Genomic DNA, 22,684 nt, shown 5'->3' on the forward strand with positions numbered 1-22,684 from the left:
CGTAATACGCAGGATATGCCAGAGGTGTACAGATGTCGGTATATTTCTCAGCCAAGAATTAAACCAAAATGGGTACACGTACGAAGGCAATCCGTTGACTCTTTGCTCAGAAGTTCTAACGAAGATGTGAGTCGGGAGGGAAAGAATTTTGAACTTCTTTTCGATATGTTATACTTCCTTTCACGAATTTTTGACAAAGCGTTCTCGGATTTCTTACTAATCCGTTTTAGTTTTGGTCTTTGCTAAAAATTGTTACACGAAGACGACTGAGACATCCTGTTCTTATCTCTGAACAGTTTTAAATTACGCTTATAGACGAACATTTTTAGTTAGCTTTTCTTCTGTCCACGCTCTTGTCTTTCTTCTATCCTACACTTTTTACTACAGCACTGTTGGTCAAAAATTAAATACCGATACTTTCGTTAACTTTATTAAATCTTGCTAGTTTTTTCCTTTTTTTTTTAATTCAACGGAAAGTTTGATTAATACGTGTACAGATGATCGGTGAAAGTTGAGAAACAGTATGAAAATATTTGCCACCTATGGAGGTTCTAGTTACTTCGAGGTACTCTCCTCTTGTATCTTTCCGCTTGCCAATACTCGATGGGGACCGGAAGTCCTCCCGAGTGAACTTGGAAAGCACCGGTAGCATGTTGCCATGTCTCTCCTCTCTGCACTCTCTAACGAAAGTAGATACGTACGTAGTGGCATTGGTAAACTGGCCCTTGCGAAAGGGACGCCTTTTGTACATATTTTCCTCCATTTTCTGTTAGAAACGGAAAAGATATAGTGTAATTTAAATTCGCACCCCTTCTCAATGCCACTTTTCCCTTAATTCGATCCTTTCGTACGCAGGATATTAAAGAAGGATCCAAGTCTTTGAAGACTTGTGAGATTTATTGAGAATGGTAAAAAAATGTCTGATCAGCGTGGCTACCAAAGGCAGATCTGTTCGTACAAGATCAATTTGTATTTATGAACTTTTGATATCGCGAATCTCTTCGCAGTATATCAACTGTACATAGACTAATTACAGCAGTTCAAGGTTTCCAACGGAAGGTTCTTGCTAATATCTACTAAGATTACTTAATGAACGCAATGTAGCATAAATCATCGTGTTTTTAAATGTTCAACTTATCTATGGATCATAGTTCGATCTAGTATCTTGACCTAATGTGCTTCTAAATCAATTCCTCCGTATACGTTCGATTTATTGCGAGGAGATTCTGGTATAAAAAATTGGTAAATGCAAAAGTTCGCGTTGTATCGAGAGATTTCCTTCTATAGAGGACTCGCGTTGGTTAGACATTTTTACTTCTCTCGGTGACTACTGTATGTCCTTAAACTTAACACTCTGTAGAAAAATCTAGTGGTTGTATGATAATTGTCTTTTCTAAAAATCGTCGACAATTAGTGTTAAAGTTCGAAGGGTCGGTGTAAGATACGAGAAGCATACGCTATTATCATTGGAAGTATCTGAAATTCATTCGTTCGATCCGCAAACTTATTTGCCGCGTTGTACGTGTCGCATTATCGATAATTGCAGTTCACATACGTACTGTGTTTGACCATTTAAGTCGCAGTGTGTCTATATGTCGTTTAATGGCCAGAAACGCGGATTGATGCTTCGATGCGTTGGGTTAACTCGCTCGACTGAAATTATTCGCAACGAAAATGGCCTTTAAGCCGTGCTTTGCGCGAAATACAAGAATCTTGCACCCACGCTTCGTTTTTTTTTTCAGTCGGTTCGATCCGTAGCAGCTGTTGTTACTTCCATTTCTGCACGGCCTTCTATTTAATCGTTCCAAGTACCTTTGCTGTCGTGAAATTGTCTGTACGTAGATATCACGCGAATGGAACGGAAAAGTAATTAACTTTGAATATACAACCAACGAATTACTTCTCTGTTGTTCTTGATTTTAATGGGGAATTGATCTTAACTACCTGTCCCTCGCAGCTTGTCAAATATTGTACATACATGCGTAACTTGTGTGCTGTTCTCCTCTTAGAAATTTCTAAAATAACTATTATCTACGCTGGTCAATGTACACCTAGTATCTGCGACTTCGAGTGCTTCGAGTACACCTTTTTTTTTCGCTCTTTTGCAATCAATATGTGAGTCACTTACGATTGAACGGTACTTCGTTGAGCGTGTGTTCACGAAAATGGAGGCGTGTTAGAAAGCGAACCCGTTTATAAGTTTTTTTTTTCAAGAATTACGCGCATCTCGATTGTAGCATATAATTGATCTCTTTCTTCCCCTCTTTGATCAAAACTGTCCAAAAGGAGTGGAAGTAAGAGGAGTTTTGCGCGCAACGACACATTCGCAAAGTGCTCGAGGTAACAACGCGGCAGTAACAGCCCCTCGAGGGTCTAATTGCCAGGAGAAAAAGATGCGCGTGAATTATTGCCTGATCGCGAGTTATTAATGATTAATTCTCGAACTTATCTCGGTGGCTAGTGTGCCCTTGCGAATTTATAACCTCGTAATAAGAGTAATTTATCACTTGGCCAACAAAGTTGAAGTTGAAGAGGACGAGGGCCGAGAAGGGCGGAAAAAGAAGAGACGAGGGGAAAAAGCGCCGACCAGCGGTGCCCCGCGTCTGTAATTTATTTGTAATACTCGTACGTGTGAGATGACGTTCATTTATTTCCGGAACGTAATTGATCGCCCGTGAACAGAACCGAGGAAAAAATGGCCACACGCCTGGTTCAACGAGGTACCGTTACTAACAATGTACTATAAAATTAGTTGCATAAAATCCGAGCAGAAATTAGAATCCAAAGTGATGTACAACTGGTAGACGAGATTCTCTCGTATCGACGCGAATGCTTAACAATGGCGCGTGGGCCTGGTGTACGAGAAACAGCTCCATTTATTGAAGTCTTCCTGGTTTGCGAATAATCACAGCAGACTTCGCTATTGCACGATTGTTGTATAGAATTTGAGAAATGAGAAGAACAGTATGGAATATTTGTAGAGCGTCAAAGTACAAAATTAATTGGGTGGATAGAGCTGTTTTTCAGCAGACATACACGTCGCAAGTTCCCGCGTTGCTACGACCGGATCGAATCGAATCCAATGGTACAAGAGTGTGTCGTCGGAAGTGTGCGCACGTGGCCACCGTTTGTCCCCCTTCTGTCCGAAGGTACTGTCAATATTCTGGTCCGGAAGTCATGTAAATTGTTCTCAGGTGTTACGATAAGGTGCGCTTCTTCCCGGCGCCCGACTACTCGGTCTGGTGCAACACGAATAGCACGCTACGCGGTCCAGGTGACATGGAATACGTGGTCGCCTGCTGCGACCACGCCGACTTCTGCAATCGCGACCTAAGGCCCATTTTAACCCCTAACGATGATTCCGGAGGTGGGCCATATTTTCGACTCGCCGATTACCTCGAACGAGGTACAATCTCCGCGTATCATAGCTCGATTCCAAGGTCGCTCGGTATCAGACGAGAAAACTGTGCGATTTCGCGGACGCGGATTCGGTTGTCGCTGATCGATTTCATTCGGTTGCAAATCGAGGATGCGACAGTGAGAGCTCGGTGAAGATCAGCGTTAGAAGAGAAGAATAAGTTAGAAGATTGACATTAATTTAGCGGTTGGTCGGTGTGACGATGAGTTCGATTTGAATTTTTACTTTCGGGTAAAATATATTTCGAACCGAGTATCTTGGTTTTTGTCGTGTAGCCGAGCACTGTTTCGATCTGTTAGTAGCTTCTTGTTCTCATTTCCACGTCTCAATTGTGCTCGAGCTTTTTAGAAAGTAATAACCATAGTTATTCTATTTGTTAGATAAGTAGTTTTTATAAAAGAATAGTTAAACGTTCTTCGTAACGAATGTTGTACTTTCTTCTAAGTTAAACGTAAAAAACGTTGTACTTTACAGATTGAATCGTTTAGATTTTGAACAAAATTGTTAACAAAGGTGGTAACGTGTTCATTTGAAATATTTGATTAACAAAAATCATTTGAAACACCGATTATCAGGATAATACATCGAATCAGAGAAACTTGCAAATTTCCATCCGTTGCGATAGATATCTGGCTGTTTGCCAAACAATTTGCAAGACCTCAACGTGTCAAGAGTCGAGCTACGTTTGCTAGCCGTGGTGGAAGAAAAATGAGTTAACTCTTCCTTTTTAACTTTGTTTGCGAAGTTTGTTAGAGAGGCAGCTGTTCGACAAACACTCGAGATTCTATCGAGCTCCTCGCAACAGGAAAACACAGTCGCGTTCCTTCGCGTGGAATCCTGCGAATGGCATCGGGATAAATCCACCGGCTGAACTTTTTAACAGGCAAATATTGAAATTAGTAGACAGAACCGAAACCGAAGGAAGTACAACGTTCAATTTACGATGGAATAGTCGAGTCTCATTTAATTTCACGTGGTGTCTGTTTGCGTGGCTAAACGCTCGTGTCAATAAAATCGCGAATGGAAATGCAGCACTTGCAGCATCGTAAACAAGGAAAACACCGAACGGAACTAATGCATATCGATTTAATTCCGCTTTCGAATTAATTTCTGCATGCAATTCGTCCGATATTTTTCATGTAAAATTAATCAAGAAAACAGAGCGAATATAGTGAATAGTTCGCAATAAACGACGACCTTGGAAATACGCGTGCGATAAGAGAAAAAGAGTTGATAAAATAATAAAAATAAAGAAACAAAAGAGAAAGGAATCTCGGGCTTTTGATCATCGACTTTCGATGCTTTTTGTGAATTGTCTGGGCGATCATCTTTGTTACACACATGTACACACATACGTTACTCTCTGTTACGTGCTTTGTACACGTTGTCTTTGTTCATCCGTCCTCCGCTTCTTCACCGAGCTGACATAATGCAGCGACCGCGAGAGACACCGTGATTCGTTCATTTCCATCCCCTGGTTTCTGTTGTCGTTGAAACTGTTCGCGTGCACCGTTCGAAATTCGATATTTTACACCGCCATTGTGCGAACCAGCCTGCTGTTCCATTGCACAACCCGTTCATACGTACCGTTTACATCGCGATAACACCGCGGGGCCATCTCGCTCGAACGTGTCGCGTGATTTATCCGCGCCGAGCCCTTTTTTAATTCATTATCCGCCAATTTCGGACTCCGCGAATATCGACCGTACGAGATACGGGCTGTGCAATAATAATTGCGGCGTCGACCGTGTTCTTTTTCTTATCTCCATTTTAGGTACCCTGACGTATATCGTACCTTCCCGACTACGTTCGAAAATTGGTCTTTCACGGAATTTGGGGAAGAATATAATTATTAAGAAATTTTCGTATCTCAAACTTGTTTTCGCAGCTTCTGGTTCATTAAATACAAATTAACTAACGTTAGAAAGTGTCTCCTAAGCAAATTATAATCTGATCGAAGGATATCAGTTACTAACACCTTGGAGAAACACAAATCAACGCATTTCACATCAACGTTAACCCCTTCCACCTAACTCGGTACATCGAAGAAACAGGATTTCGTAGAAAACGCGTTCTATAAACACCATCGTTATTACTTTATGGCTTATATTTCCGAAGGAAAACTGCTCGAACAGGACAGCCATCCATCGACGGTCGTTTATGAGTCATTCAGACACAGACGACGCGACGTTCGAGGCGTTAATAAGCCAGAAGCACGAAATACACTTGTTACTCGCGGCGTGCAAGGGGGTGCGCCATGCGGAGGACCCGTAATGGAGGATCGCCTCGCGCGTTCTTAACCATATCGGGAAGTGCCGCGCGATCTCGCGATGGACACTTGGTTACCCGGGGTGATGTCACAATCAACAGGCGCAGATTCTGTATCGTCACGTATCTGTTTCGCGAAATGATCGGGGCTCTCCGCGCGACGATAATATACGGCTTGTAACACCCGTATCCGGATAAGATAACGGCGAATTTACGCGGCCGCGTACCGGTAATCGGCACTCCCCATTCAGACGTGGCTCGGAACACCGATAAAACCGAGGACGCAGGCCGTTCCGCGGCCATTTCGCGGGCAATCGTGCTCGCGCGCGACTCGACCCCCGTTCCAGACAGCCTCCATTCAAGCGTCGAAGAAAACGGGCACTCCTCTCTCGAGGTCCTCGCGAGACGCGAAGGAAATTACGTGTCACGGTGCTGTACGATCGTCGCAGAGCGCGCGACTAAAAAAATTCCCGCGGGATTTATGGTCGTGAGTGCGACTCTTCGCATAGTTTCTCCGATTTTATCGTTCCCCGTATGTTCCTTCTATTTTGATTTCTAAGTTAGAGTTTAATTTCTATTCTGGAGCCGGAAAGTTTCTATGGAAAGGAGAAGTCGTCGTCTTCTCGTTTCTACGATTAACAGAATGGCATACGTCGTATTTCATTCAGACTTGATCCATTCCGTTCAGTAATTTATCTTTAACCATTTTTTTCCACTTCGCCTCGATTCAACGTGCCTCGTTCGATGTAACGAGGCGCACGCCGGAGAGAGAGAAAATAATAGAAAGGGAAATAAAACACAGGAAGATACTTTCAACGAACGGAAATGAATCGCGTGTCGACTGAAGCGACAAGAGCCGTGACACATATTTTTCGTGCGTCATGTTCGCGCCAGTTACCCGATTAAAAGATGTCCCGGCGAACAGCGAGCCGTTACGTAAAATCGGCCATCAACGTTTTCGTTTGCTCGATCGTATCCCCGCGCGTCTTTCACGCTCGCGACATCGCGCGAAAAAATTCATCCGGCTTGCTTTTACGATTTTTTCCGCGCCAAGCTTCTTGCGAACTTCCAGATAACCGAGTTACCAATCGAACGATAAACCAGAACGGCTGAAATTTCGCGTTCCTCACGATTTCGTCTCATCGATTTCTCGTTACTCGAGCGACTTAACGCATTCGACGTCTGAATCTGATTATAACCATGACGCGCAGTCTGGATTCGTATATAATTAACTAAACCGAACGCAACCTTTGCGTCGAGCAGAATGTGTTTCCTCTCTGAATATAATTGAATTCGTAGTAGATAGTCGTTCCGATATCGTACAACACGACACGCGTAGCATATAAATTTAATAAACCACAGATCACTTTCGTTTCTCGAGGAGTATCGTAGATGGTAAAATCGTGTTGGTCGTAAAATCGCCTAAAACCTTTGGTTAGCATTTAGGAGGAACGCTGACTATAAATCGGGCGAACGATCTGCTATGTGTGTCGCGTGGTCGATTTCGAATGTGTTCAAGTCGCGGATGAAACCTTTTCGTACGAATATTTGCGCTTGTGATACTTTCTAGGCGGATTAGAAAGCACGCTCGTCACGATTCGAAATCACTGACACCAGTGATTCGCGCGGCTCGTTAGAAATTATTTCGTCCCGGCGTTTCTACGTTTCCCTGGTGTTTCTCTAAGGCGTCGAACCGCGTCGTTCAGGGAGAAATTGAAAATACCGAGGAGACTGTTCGACGTAAACGCGGAACATCTTTTCGCTTGCTCGCGATACGAGCGACGATACGTCGCCAGATACGTCGAGCATAGACTCTTATTACGGAAACGGCGTTGTAAAAACGTGTTATCAACGAGACGGAGGAATCGTCTCCAGCTTGTCGCACACTTATCTCCGTCGAGTCGTTTCGAATCGGGGCTACGTAGAAATGTTTCAATGCAGCTGTTATTATTTTAATCGTACGTGTATTTCGAGTTTGAGCGACCTCGTTTCTTATCGTTGGAAAAGCGTTCACCATTTATTATTAGTCTGAATATTTAGCGTCAGTTACAAGAGAGAGATTACTTTTGTATGCACATGTATTTCGAAAATTAGAGCGCGATGATATGCGGAGCAGAGACAAGCGTTTCTTTCGAGCGTCCATTGCTACGCACAGTGGCAGAGGTTCGACATGGACGCGTGGCACGATCGTCCAATCGTCACTGTCTCTAACTTGAAATAACATTTCTCATGCTTCGTAATAATAGAAAGAAAGGAAAAGAAAATTTGGAGAGAAGCGTGCGGCTAGTAAAAATATCGCGAATCGAAGAAGAAGATATGGTCGACAAACGATTATTGGCGAACGTTCGCGAGGCACAAGCGTAATAGTCGTATGAAAATCGAGCGCGGAGGACGTCGATGCGAGACGGGGCGGCACAGCCCGAATAAAATGGACGACAGCACGATGCGTTGTACGGTGTAACGAGGCGTATTCGCGCGGTATTGACGGAGGGATGATGGAACGTATCGAAAGCAGTATCCATCGATTATACGGGCTCTGGTAAATCCGGGGGAGAGGCAGCCAGATATTGATGCGCGTTTTCACTGCGACGATTATGTTTCGGTACGCCTGTTAATAACGTTGGTAACGAGCTTCACTTTTTCAACGTTATCGCTTAACTGTTTTAAAACGACTGATCAATTGAAAACGATGATATAAGCCGCGGATTTGCCCGTCGATCTCGCTGTTTAGACAGAACTTCAGGATGAAAGAAAAGGAACAGCTTGTCTCTGTGCACTTTGACGGTGTGAAATGAAATTGGTTCTTTACGTTCGTCGAAGAAATTCGTTACGAAGAAAAGAAACGAGAAATATATACGAAGCATGCGGTAAATTTCGACAACAGAAATCACCGTTTACTACGTTTCTTAATGAATCGCGGGGTTCTTAATGAATCACGTTTACGTTCGACGATACAATGATCCACGTGTTCACGATGCGTTTCACGCGTGAAGTCGTCAGCTTCCTTCAACGTCGAGAAACTGCATGGCGCGTGTCATAGCCGATCGAAGCGTGGTGACGCGCGATCGCGCATTAACATTCCGCGTCCAGCATAGTATCCAGCTAGGTACGCGCGTATCCGAGGTTTCCTCGACAATCTTCATCGGGACGCACAATCATTCACCTGTGACTCGTCCGTCTCATCGTTACCCGTCATCTCATCGAACACCACCGTGGGAATCAATTTGGTGGCTTATCGTGAAATTGCTAGATGGATGGTTCTTGCGCGGACGCGAGACTCTTGATCGATTCGATTCCACGGGTATTTGTTTCTCGCGGCGGAGCCAGCCAGCCCGTTCCCATGATTTCTCCAATTTTCCTAGCTCTGCCACGAAATAACCGAAGACCACGTCGTGGATGCCCGATCTGCGTTCGCTCCTTGAACCGATCGAATTTCTTTTAAACTTCGATCCGCGAACGATTCATCCGTTCCAGAAGTTTGCTCGGAGGATGGAATTGGAATTGGTTACGAAGGCGTATCTCTCCCCTCTCGCTGGAAAATTTGATTGCGAAAGTAATGGCTCGATTTGAAACACGATATCGAAGCAACAATTGCCCGGCACGAAGTTCGATCGCACTCCAAAATTCGATTCGAACGTGATTAATCGATTCGACGTTCGGGGCGAGGGCCATCGTTTGATTGAAAATTCTATTCGAAAGCGTTTATTTGCTTTTAATTGAAACGCGATTTGTCAGCTCGAAGATTTTCATTTAAAAGCCGTTGCTGCTCGCCTTCGAAGCAGATTTCTCGTTACAAAATCCTATTCGATGGCCGTTCGTTTGCATTCGAATTTCATTGGCACGCGATCGCCGGTTCGGAGGAACAATCGCTCGGTTTCGAATAAAACGGCTTGTTCAAAAATTCTATTTGGACACGCGGTCGTTAATTTCAACCAGGAACTTCTATCAAAATTTACTTTTTAAACGCGATTGTTGCGGTGCAAATTGAATTCGAAGCTGATCGATCGACGTTAAACCTCGCCGTCGTTAGGTTCAAAATTCTGCGTCGAAAAGCTGTGCGTTTTCCTTTCTCTCGCAAGGCTTCTCCGAGAAGCCCTGCCTTCGAGTCGCGACACGAACAAGTCTTCGAACGCCTCCAAAATTTAACCCTGTACCGTCTCCCTAACGTTCTCTGTGTGGTTTTTATCGAGGAATAACCGATTAACAGCATCCGCGTGAAGAAATTCGTGCTCGCCAGGTGTCACGATCAACCCCACCCAGGTAAGTGAAGCTGCGACCAGTGCATCGCGATGGTCCACGAAGACGGTGTTACGTTCACACGGTGACTCATGCGCGGGTTGCATCATCGTTGCACGTAGACCAAGCGGACAGGTAACGTTGAAGATCGCTCGTTCTTGGTCGATCGACGTGATCGAAGATGCAGAACCATCGAGACGATGCTGTTTCGCACGTTGACACCCTTTGCTCATCTTCCTTGATGACTCTTTGGATTTGTTTTCTTTTTCATTTTCTCTCCTTCCGTCTTTACGCAAATCGACGTGGAAAGAGGATTCGCTCTTAACCGAATCAGGTATCGATCGTTGGAGTATTTGTAAACAGTTGGAAAAGAGTTTGACCCTGGTCCTGGCCCCGCTGATCTCCACGCACCTATGTACATAACCGCAAGTTTGCATGCGTTAACTTTAGCTGTCGCTATTCGCCGTTGCTACTCACCACCGCACGCTTTTCGGTACGCTCGTCATTCAGCATGTCCCACGATCGTGTTCCCGCGTGCTGCAAACGTTGTTTCGGCCTGCTTTAGCGCATCTTGTGCCTCTTCGGTCGAAGATCGGCTTCGCTGGCTTGTCCAATCACTCGGAGAAACTTGTTACGTTCGATAGGAACTGGTACTGGATTCGTTTTAAGATCGCTGCCACAATATCCGTCTACCATTACGTCCATTTACCTGCCCATTCACGCAGCCGTTTATCCATTCGTCCGTCTATTCATTCGTGCATCCGTCCATTTACGAATCAATCCACTGTTCGAGTTTCATCTTTTTTTTCCACGATTATCAGCTCGATTTGACTGTCGAAGAACTACGTGTGAATAGTTTTCAAAATTTCGCGAGGGTCTCTGTAATTGAATTGTGGAGCGGTTAAACGAGCTGGTAACCCTTTTAATTGGCCTTTTTGGTGGCCGTGTTGGAGATTTGTAAGAGGATGAATTTGGGATCGTGAAAATCGGATCCATCGAACGTTTCACGTTTCTCGTGGTGGTAGCTCGCGTATCACGGTTCGTGATCGAATCATAATCGAGGATCTGTTGACAAAAGTGCCGCCGGGTGGCGACGACGCGACGCTGGCCATTTGGAAAGTGGCCTTGTCGATAGCGATGCCAATATTCGCGATCTGCGTGGTGGTTATGGTCATTTATCACGTGCGCATGACCAGAAGAAGGCCTAGAGACTCGGATGACTCGCAGGAGGCACCGGATCGACCCATCCTGGGCGGCGTTACGATTAGGGATATGCTGGAAATGACGACCAGCGGTAGCGGCTCAGGTAGGTCAAATTAAAGTTCTACATCCGAGAAATTATTCCTGTTATCTCTGTCCTTAATTTTTCTATCATGCAATCATTCGACTTGATTTCGATTCTTTCTCAGCCAACGCTCAAAGTACGATTTATACATTTACGATTATTACAACTGAATCGCGTCGATCATTTTCCCGGTAACCTGAAATATTTACCTCGAGTCGTTTCTTGCGAGTTCGAACGATCGATGGTTAAAATTCGCCTCTTCCGCCCCATCGACTCCCTTCCGAGATTAGTTCACGCGAGTCATCTTCAATCATACTGAAATTCGTGTTCTTCAATGCCCATCCTCTCCCAAGTAGGCCTGCCGCTTCTGGTACAGCGGAGCATAGCCCGCCAGATTCAGCTGGTGGAGACGATCGGGAAGGGTCGTTTCGGCGAGGTCTGGCGTGGCCGTTGGAGGGGTGAGAACGTCGCCGTGAAGATCTTCAGCTCGCGCGAGGAGAGGTCTTGGTTCAGGGAAGCCGAAATCTATCAGACGGTGATGCTCAGGCACGACAATATCCTCGGGTTCATCGCTGCTGATAATAAAGGTGCGTGCAACGCTCTATACTCACGTTTCTGCTACGTTTCGTTTTTCTTTCATTCAATTTCGAAACAGATTTTTTTATTAGAATTTAAGGGGAGTGGTTTAGCGAAGGAAAGTTGTAGAGGGCTATCGCTTTGTTAGATTAGAAGAGAGATAATTTCGTGTGTCACGTGTCATGCCTTTCATTCGAAATCCACTAAGTATGTCAGGAAAGTTTAGTCAGTTTTCCTGCTGGTACATTCTCGCGGAATGGCCTTTTGTCCAAGCGGATGTCCTGAATAACATTCGCAGATACAATGGCAACTGTGTCGAAGGAACAGAGCGACCCATTTTAATCTATAAATACCGAGTCGAATAAGAATTCAATATATCCTGGCTCGATCGGTTTTCTGCGAACGTTGGAATATTAAACTCCGGCGAAAGCATCTATAATACATCGTTTAATACCAGGGGTCGAGTGGCGGTGCAAATAATCCTGTGCCGTCTTATTTCTCTTCCCTTCAAAAATATCTTTCCTTCCTCGGCCTAAAAACTTCTTTCAATTAGGGGTTGCTCTTGTGTTCTCTCTTTTTTCCAACCAGTAAATGCCAGAAATCGGCAGAATGATATCAGCAGGAAACTCTTGGTCCACTTTACTTCGCCCTTTGGAAATATCGTTGAATTAAGGCAACGAGGGTAGTAACGTGAGATACAACTCGTTCGTTTCATCCCTCAGATAACGGCACGTGGACCCAGTTGTGGCTGATCACGGATTACCATGAGAAGGGTTCCCTGTTCGATTATCTGAACAGATCGACCGTGGACACGAACGGTATGATCAGGATGGCACTCTCGATCGCCACTGGGCTGGCGCATCTTCACATGGAGATCGTCGGCACGCAGGGGAAGCCGGCCATCGCGCACAGGGATCTCAAATCGAAGAACATCCTCGTGAAGACGAATGGTACATGCGCGATCGGCGATCTCGGATTGGCCGTCAGGCACGACGTAATCACGGACACCGTCGACATCCAGCTGAACAATCGGGTCGGCACCAAACGGTACATGGCGCCCGAGGTAATTTATAAATAAAACCACCCCATTTACGATTCCGCGCGTTTTAATATCGCACCCTCTGCAGCGGTCACTCCGTATCGGTCATCGATGACCTTTCGTATCGGGGTTAATATTTTATTGTTCGAGCCAAGGATACGCGTGGAATTATCTTGGTTGCGTGATTGAATTAAGTTTCCTTCACTCTTTTTTGTATTTTATTTCTATCGTTCAAGGTTTTGCGTCGTTGAGTCTAGCATGTTACACGCAACTCCAGTAGTCGAATGTTTCAATGGTCACGATAGAGTTCAACGAGATACGTGTAAAAGAATCTCTTCTTATTTTGACCCGTTTGCTCGAGACTCGGTTGGATTCGATTTTTTAAAATCACGTGGCTTTTAAGATGCACGATTTTTTTAGTCTTCCTTCTTCTTCGAGGCAGAAAAGTCACCTTGCGGCGTGCTCGAGCTTTTCGCTACCGCGAAAGTCCGTTCACCAGCTCGAGAGTACGGCTCCTGAGAATTGTTGCTTCTGCTTTCAGGTTCTCGAAGAGACGATAAACATGAACCACTTTGATTCCTTCAAGAGGGCTGACGTGTACGCTCTCGGGCTGATCCTCTGGGAGATCGCCAGGCGGTGCAACGTCGGCGGTATCCACGACGAATATCAGCTGCCGTTTTACGACTTGGTGCCTTCCGATCCGACGATCGAAGAAATGCGTAAAGTTGTGTGCACCGACAGGCAGAGGCCCTCGATACCGAACCGGTGGCAGTCGATCGAGGTACACGCGGTTCATTTTTCTGGTTATACTCTGATCTGTCTCTCCCCTTCGAGGAGTTTTTACCGTTCGGATGTCCGTGGAACACTCGTCGAAAATCGAGAACTTGTTTTCGACGTTCCGATCCGAGTGTACACACTCGAACGTTCGGAATTAGAATGCGCGTGCTCGATTTTGTTACGCGTGTCCGGTTTTGGTACGGTCGGGTAATTGCAAGTATCTTCCGTTTCCTTTCTTCCAGGCATTACAAGTGATGTCGAAGGTGATGAAGGAGTGTTGGTACCACAACGCGGCAGCTAGACTAACCGCGCTTAGGATTAAAAAATCTCTGGCGAACTACGGGGCGATGGAGGACCTGAAGTGAAATGAGGTGATTCGGCCCGCGATCGTTGCGACGACCGGGATTACGGAAGTGCTCGAAACACACGTGGACACTGACATTAACTGTAACACTTTTATCGCAATAAAACATTTAAGTGCCGTGTTATTGCGCGTGAGGAAGAGATAAAGAGGGAGAAAGAGAGAGAGTGTTTTTGTATGTGTGTGCTTGCGCGCGTGTATGTGACACAGAGACAGGGCAAATGTAGAGACAGAGAGTAAAAGAGAGAGAGAGAGAGAGAGAGAGAGAGAGAAAGTGAGAGGAAAGGAGTCGAAGACACTCGGTCGAAATAAGAAATTCTAATAGTTGAAGAGCAGAGAGCCTAAAGAAAGACTGGTTAAAAAAAGAAATAATAATAATAATCGACACGACGTTCCTTTAATCGCGTTGACTTAATCGAGTCGTAACCCTAGTTTCGAGTATCAGCTTGTACGGTATGAGGTGAGAGAATAGTTCTATGTAAATGTGAAGTCGTTGGAAGGCAACTCGACGGATGTATTTCTTTTCGCAAGAAAGAAGAGGAGAGCGACGAGGAATGCAATGACAGGGTCGGCGATGAACGTCCAAACGGTGGGATATCGAGGACTACTGCTTCCATGATCGATCGATCGATAGGTCGGTCGATCCTCTGAAAAGGGACAGGTAAACGCGCGGAACATGCTCGGTTAATCGAATACGATATCACCGCCTGGTCACGCGTCACACACCGCTGCTGTATATTTATTAATAGTAACGATAAGGTATATAAATTTATTACATAGCGACGTTTATTGAGTAATATCGATGAATATTAATAAATTTGTATATTAATATATACACGTATAATTACGTATACCGTTATCGGGTGCTGAACCGATTCGATTGACCGAACTGCATTATATGTTTGCCGGCTAGTTTGTAACGAAGCGGATCATTCGAGCGGAACGATTAAAATAATTAATTATCGCGTCTGATTGATCGGTCGACCGATCGATCGACGACGACGACGATTCCTGGTGGATGGACTTTCCTCGCAACAAGAGCTTTCGTTTTGCGTACGGTTGAAGTGATTTTACGAAAAAAAGTGGCCTCCGTGTCAGAATGAATTTTTGTACATTTCTGCTCTTTTTTCCTTTTTTGTTTTATTCCTCGTGATAAAATTCACAAATCATGCCACATCGATTCGTTTGCGTACACAACTTTATACCCGATGAGCGAAGAGACTGGATTTCTTCCTTTCTTTTTTTTAATTTTTTATTTTTTTGTGGGAGCATATACCATACACACCGTGTTACAAGAGAAATGCATATCCTGGTTTCTCGTTTTTGCGATTATACAGAGTCGAGTTTTCGCGTCGATTCTGCACGTGTATACAGGGTAGATAGAAAGAGCCGAACGATTTATGGTTATCGTATAGAAATGACCACACATGATCCAAGTATACGTAATTTCGTTATTTCTTCTTCTTTCGTTCTTTTTTTTTTTTAACCCTTTCAACGTTACGATGATCAGCGTTCGACTGTGCAACAATTTTTCCAACTTATGCAAGATATTAAAAGAAATTAAATTAGGAAGGTTCTGCTATCAGGTTTTCAGGTACAAGAGATCGCATACATTCGTATACGGATCCATGGCGCACGGTGAACAACTCTTTCGAACCTCGAACGAGTAGCGTTGAAAGGATTAAAGAAACTCAACATCGACCAACACGAAAACACACTATTCCTGAAAACATTTTTGATCAATATTTTATTACCAATATCGTCCGCGTATGCTCTTTTTCCCAAGACGCTAAGTTTATTAACGATCTTCTCAAGATTTGTACAACGAACGACTTTTTCGACCACGATTTCCGGTTTCGTTTCGTTAATCATCAATCGTATACACATACACACACACACGGGCACACGTATATACACACGTACACACACCTGTGTACACGTACACAGGCACACGTATTCTTAGCGTTAGACGTACCCAGATGGTTTGCTCAAGATGAAATATTTTTGCGTATTTAATCGCGATACGCGAGCCGAAGGCGGTGCGTGATGATACGCGGGACTTTCGAAGCGTGTTTCCTTTGTAACACAGGAAGGCTGAAATTGAAGGGTGCTAAGCTCAAGAATGAATGTATCGTTTACGTGTGAAAGGGACGGACGGAGCAATTGAGGTACGCGCGAGACGGAGGATGGCGGAGGCGAACTGTGAACCTACGACTGACAGATATAGCGGGAGAACAAAGGAGAGATAGAGATGAAAGCGAATTGATAAAAGGGACAAAACAAAGAAAAAAGAAAAAAAAATACATTGGAGAAACTATATTTTCGGGAATTTTTTCATGAATCGATGAGAGGGAATCAGAGAGAAAGCGAGTAAACGAGAGAGAGAGAGAGAGAGAGAGAGAGAGAGAGAGAGAGAGAGAGAAGAAGCGACGGAGAACAATGTTGATGCTTGATAAGCTTCGATTGCGAACGCATGTCCGCTTCGAATATTTTTCAGCCATCGCTCCTGTTTTTTCGCGAGTGATATTTTGTACGTTTTTCTTTAAATTCGCGTTCTCTCGTGGGGCATAGCGAAGAATATTCATAGTTACGACACGCGTTTCTGTAAGTCGTTGAGAGCATCGCGGAAGATGGAGTCGCGCGTGTGTTTGGTATACGGTGAGAAAGAGGGCCACGTTGGAATTACCGGCACTATTTTTATCAACAGAAATTCATTGATACCAGTCTGCAACAATATACAGAAGTCATATATACAAAATAATCTAAACTGACGTATACGCATCGATATCAACAGGCTTATCGATAACTGTCCTTTCATCATAAGAAACCATTGAGTAGAGTGCAGGTACACAGTTCTGAACGAGGTGACTCAATTTTCAATTGCACACGGAGGAAAGAAGAAGAAAATGTCTTCAACGCGTTTACACATTGTCGGTTAACGCTGTCGTGGACCAAGACTGACGTTGGTAAACCTCTGTTGCCGGTGATTTCAATGCATCTCTAAGAGTAAGCGAGTAGCGTGCGAGAATGCGTATGGTATGTCTCTCTGCGAAGCTAGAACTGTGTTTGACGGGCCCAATCGTCGTGGTCCCAAATACAGCGTTCGTTGAGTCGGTAAATGTTGAATGAAAATGAAAAAGAAAAGAAAAAAAAAAAGAAGAAACAAGCGTTAAAACTTCCTGCGACGAAGCTGCGTTGGACGCTGTCGTTCGCGAAACGGAGCTAGAGACATGGAGGACGGAAAGGAAGAGAGCGTAGACGGAAGCAGAGGTGGTTAAACGAAGAAACAGGAACAATAGACGCGATACGGAAAATACGAGAAAGGGAAAATCGAATCATTGTCATCCAATAGTCAACGTAAAAGTCTGCGAACTTGCGATTATTATTATATAAAGGAACGTAGGGTCCTTTGACAACACATAATTGTATTTTTATATTGTTTTTTTACCAACCGCGCCCTCGCGACGGAATGTTCAACTGATTTTTCTCTTCCGTTTTTGAAAACGAACTTTTTAAACCATTCGGAACCCAGCTGCCACGATCCTTCGCTAAAAAAAGAATTTTAATATTGACAAAAGGTTTTTGTTTTTTAATCAACCCTTTGTACTCTAGAGGTTTTATAATACTATATATATGTACTGCTAGTAATTCGAACAAAATGATGAAGCAAATCTGCGAAAATGGTAAACGTACGTCATTCCTTCTGTTTGTTCGCTTGGTTTGTATTAAAAAAGAAATTTGAATCGACACAATAGAAAATTGGAGTGCAAAGAGTTAGAAAAAGGAACATCTGCAATAATTAACCAAATCTCGTTCCCTTCAGGGACGAACGATGCGATTTTTCGATAAACACGATCATTCGTCGTTCGAACGCCACTGACCGGAGACACGTTTAACTCGCCGCGACATCGCGGACGCTGCAATTCACCAAAAGACTGACCGATCTAAATAATGTTCGATTGTAGTAGATAACGATTTTACATAATTCGAGGAAAAATAGAAAGAAAAAAAGAAGAGGATAAAATAGCCGCCGACCGAGCGCGTAACACGGCTCGCGGCTGTTTTTTAATTTTTTTTTTCAAACGAATATGCTTCATCGTCGGGGAAACTGCTCCTTTTCCGCCGGCGTTCTTCTCGTACACATTCCTATTACGACGTAGGTTAATTTACGATATATAAATAACGATACATAGAGTTACTGTGTGCGTCGATGCGGTTCCACGAACGATTTGGCGGTGGTTAGAACGTCCTCGCGTTACTCCTTTCAGTAGTCGAAGCTGAACGTGCTGTTACTATGCTACATAACGTTGCTTTCGTTACTGTTACTATTTTTTCGAGACATTACATTTTCTTAATTTCTCTATGATTCAATATTTTTTTTTTTTTTTTTTTTAAAGTAAAACGTTATTCATTACTTCGCTACAGCTTTATTTCTTGGAAAAGAAATCTCGTTGATACGACTGATTAGCAGCTGTTCACGATCGAAAGGGTGAACGCGTTGTCGCCAAGTCGTGGAACTCTATCGACGATCGTGGTCCCGCAGGTGTTTCCGTATTACTAGTACAATTTTGTGCCAATAACAGATATCGAATGTTAACTAAAGCGAGCGAGAGATAATGGGAGAGAGTTAGAGGAAGAGAGACCAGTAATGATATAACGTATACAGAGTATTCTCACATGCGTGCATACCTATGTGCACGATCGTTACACACGTACACGTTCGTTCGAGGAAAAATATCTTTCGATTAGCTCGTTAAGATTTTTAAACCGTGTTCATTCTCATTGCTCCGTTTTCTACACGTTTTATACGAAGGTTAATTAAAGGTGTTCCGTAATGACTGGACGGAATACGGGAGTCGATCTGTGCTCAGCCAAAGTCAACGCAGTTTTTATTCGAATTACATACTATTCGATGAATTCTCCGCAAATATCACCGAACTCAATATATTTCTACGTTATTACGAAAGGTATACTTTTCATCGAGTACATACTGTTCGAACAGCTGATCGAAAATGTATCTCAGCTGATCGAGAAGATTGTCTGCTAATGGCTGAAGACGAATCGACGTTCTCTCGGTTTCCGTCGAACGAAATCTCTGCAGACTTGTGAGGATAATAGTCGATTCTCTGTCCATTCCGTCGTGTTCAGACACAGCCGAGAAGATATTTTTTCTTCGCGAACGGGATCATATCTGCCGCCGTCACATTTCCGTGCGTTCTCCACGACCGGTGGCGTTCGAACAGGATAGACGAAAGGGTCGTGGTCGGCTGGGTGACGAAGCAGCGAACAGTCCGATTCTAATCCGACTGACACCGAACTGCCAAATAGAATATTTCATCCCCCTACCCCCTCGACTCGTCCCTGTAACGCTCTTCTTTGCTACCTTACCGTTTAATACACCCTTTACATATGTGTACTCCCTAATTTGTACAAAACGAGAGAGAGAGAGAGTGAGAGAGAGAGAGAGCAAGAGTGGGAGAGAATGAGAACAGTGTAATAAATGATAGAGATAAGAAGGAAATGAGAATAATAAACGCGAAGCGTGCGAAACGTGGCGTGTATAATTCCGCGTCGTGTTAGAATGCGAGAAACCTGTACCTTCGAGGCGGTGCTGGCGTTCGTCTGGCATCGTCCGCTTTTAGTTTAAAGCCGCGTTCGACTATGTTTCATTTGCGTGTCACCAGCGTTTGCGAGTAATCAGCGAACTGGTGGACAGTCGGAAAGTTGTGCGTGGAGATTTCGCGCGGTCGTTTCGCGAGTGCGTTTCAATGGGACGTTTTGGGCGTTGCCGTGTTGATCGATGAGTGGCTCGATCGAGTGTTTTTAGCGGACGGAGGATGGTTGCCTCTTTTTGTACGTTGTTTCAGCGATTGACGGATCGTTTTGGGACTGTAAAAGAAGAATTTTTACGATACTGATCGATTGTTAAGCGATTTTTTAAATATTCCTATTTAGATGTTCTGTTCGTTTGGAGATTCTCTGATGATCGATCAATTAATTTTGCGCGAGTCGAGCAATTTTCGTGGTTTTTATAGGGCTAGACTTCGTGACGGTGACGTAGAAGAGAATTTGTCAGTCAACACGTTAACGCGTATTGTAAAATGTTATTGTAATTGTTAAGAGTTAAATCGAAGACGAACGTTGGAACCACGCAGCGATCTCGCTTATTGCTTTTACAATTACGTTACGATTACTGTAATCACGTTTCGCGTTAATCGGTTGCGTATCGGGTTTGCAATGTTGCCTGTTTTGTATTTGCGACTGGATCGTTTCAGCAGATAAAAAAAGGAATGATAGAAAGTGAAAGATAGGGGGGTGAGAGAGAGAGAGAGAAAGAGAGAGGAAGGAATTGGTGTACGTGTTGCAAAGATAGAGTTACTTTTGTGTCCTTTTCCTTGCGTTACCACTCGTTTATCTTTTATTAATTAGCGATACGATCTTAACGTTTCCCATCTAAATCCTTCCGATCACTGCGCAAGCAAGTTTTAATCCACGAAACGGGACGGACGCGAGAAACCTCGCTTGTTCGAGATTCTTACAGCACACTTTAAGCTCGCGAGCTCAATTTTCAACCCCTTCGATCGAGAAGAAATCTTTCCATCGAGATTCTTTACGTTACACGCTTCCCCCGCGCTTCGTAGATTTCATTTCCATTTTTTCTGCTTAGCGTGCGTGAAGTTTTCCCCCCCTTCCATTATTCTACAGGCAGTCAAACGTTCGTATCACTATTATTTCGCGTAAGAACGGAAGTACGTAAGACTCTAGACTAATCGTAAAGCGACACCTTGTTTTCTTGCTTTAATCGCGTTGTTTTACAAGATAATAGTAATAATGAATGAATAAATAAAATAAATGAATAAATGAAACGAGTACCTACCACATTATTAGAATTAATCGTAACGATAATAATGATTATCATTTTTATTATTATTCGACTGTCATTGTAGTGACGATCTTTTCGTTTGCCGTTCTTCAGTTTAATTCCAATGTATTATATCCCTGTACATAACGGTGTAAATGTTTGTATCGACGATTTACATACGATAGGACGAGTACTTGTAATTTTCTTAACGACGAATGGGTGGATCGGTGAATGGTGTTCTTCTTCTTCTTCTTCTTCTTCTCTTAAGTTCCACAACTACCATGTATTTGTAACAGGCACACTTTATTTCACCCCACGTAATCGCGAGGAAGTATGAACGTGTCGTTGAATTATTTTATCCACCGCGTACGATCGTATTCCCTCGTCGAGTGTTATTTAATTCGCGATCGTAGACTTTGAATGGAAGTGTACCCGCCCCGATTTTATCGCGACGCTGTTCGCTCTTCAACTTCTTTTGTGATACTCGTTGGTAATGAAAAATGGTTTCGAATGTTTAGGCTAAATTGTTTTCTGCTCTTCCCGAAGACTTTTCTTAGCTTCTCTACGAGATTGTTTCGATATTGATAATAAAATGTATTTACCCGAAGCGTGGCTCTGTGTGTACGTAGTCTCCACAATCTTCTACTCTTGAGCTGAAGAAATTCCATTAACTTAAGTAAACCACTCGTGCTTTTTTCAATTCTATCTTTTTTGTTCTAATGCAAATATTAACAAGATCGTATCGTAAGACGGTGAATGAAATTGATAACGAACATTTTTCTCCAAATTTATCGTCGAAATCTACGATCGATCAGAATCAACGCGATCCCTTCGGGTTTTTATCACATATAAATGCCCAGATAACGCAGCAAATCACGTAACATTTTAAAAAGCACCGGCGTCTTACGGTGGCGGCCACAGGTTCCGTATCACCAGGATTGCATGTATTTAAATGCACCAGAACAGCACGCGGTGCTGTTCCACTGCTGATATCGCCTGCCAATGTCATTTATTCATTAATTTTCTCAGCAGTGGGGTACGATGACATTTTTCCATCCACACTATAAAAGAATATTAAAAATGACCAAATTAAAACGGTTTATACATTTTCATTCTAAAATAGATGAGCATGAAACAAAGGTATAAGATTATACTTTTTTTTATTATTTTTTACAACCTAACTCGATGCAGCGATTGTTGTTTGCAAGTGGGAATGTAAAGTAACGTATGTAAATATAAATAATAAATACTACACATTGTGCAATTTTGATAGGAAAAAAGCTTTTGAACCTCTGTTGTATATCATCGTATTTTATATCACGTTTGTCTTTACCGCTTTAGATGTAAGAGAGAGAAAGATATATAAGAAAACTATAAGAAAGAGTGAGACAGATGGTATCGACCCTACTGAAAAACCCCTGGCGTCATCTCTGTAAAAAGTGCTCAAACTGGTCGCACAGCGGTACCGACAGCGAAGTGAACTTAAAAAACTACTATCGCCATCTTCTGGAGGAACACTGAAACTAGGTCGGTAATTAGTTTCAGTAATTTCTGCAGAGATGACGCTAGTAGTTTTTTAAGTTCACTTCGCTGTCGGTACCGCTGTGCGACCAGTTTGAGCACTTTTTACAGAGATAGCGCCAGGGGTTTTTCAGTAGGGTCGGTACCATCTGTCTCACTCTTTCTTATTGCATTCTTATATATCCTTCTCTCTCTTACATCTAAAGCGGGAGATATACAAAAAATTGCAATAAAACTACTGAGATATACTAGAAAATACAATACAATTACTTAAATTATAATAAAACTATTGAAATATACAAGAACTTACAATATCTTTAGATTCTACTATTGTAACAATT

At 43.3% G+C, this 22,684-nt stretch overlaps 1 protein-coding gene across 8 annotated transcripts in view; it reads left to right on the forward strand.

Moving 5' to 3' along the window:
* The window catches only part of Babo (TGF-beta receptor type-1 babo), a 43,017-nt gene extending 27,604 nt beyond the window's left edge, over positions 1–15,413 (forward strand). For 3 of the 8 annotated variants that reach the window (XM_076892465.1, XM_076892472.1, XM_076892471.1), the window contains 6 exons: positions 3,195–3,406; positions 11,001–11,228; positions 11,561–11,794; positions 12,506–12,846; positions 13,364–13,603; positions 13,842–15,413. In XM_076892465.1, the coding sequence (XP_076748580.1) occupies positions 3,195–3,406; positions 11,001–11,228; positions 11,561–11,794; positions 12,506–12,846; positions 13,364–13,603; positions 13,842–13,964 (1,378 nt within the window). In that variant the 3' untranslated portion in view covers positions 13,965–15,413. The remainder of the gene's footprint in view (positions 1–3,194; positions 3,407–11,000; positions 11,229–11,560; positions 11,795–12,505; positions 12,847–13,363; positions 13,604–13,841) is intronic. The other 5 variants (XM_076892469.1, XM_076892470.1, XM_076892473.1 and 2 more) reach the window with 3 other exon arrangements.
* The last annotated feature ends 7,271 nt before the right edge of the window (positions 15,414–22,684 follow it).

Source organism: Xylocopa sonorina, chromosome 3, assembly GCF_050948175.1.
Source record: "Xylocopa sonorina isolate GNS202 chromosome 3, iyXylSono1_principal, whole genome shotgun sequence".
Classification (NCBI taxonomy): domain Eukaryota; kingdom Metazoa; phylum Arthropoda; class Insecta; order Hymenoptera; family Apidae; genus Xylocopa; species Xylocopa sonorina.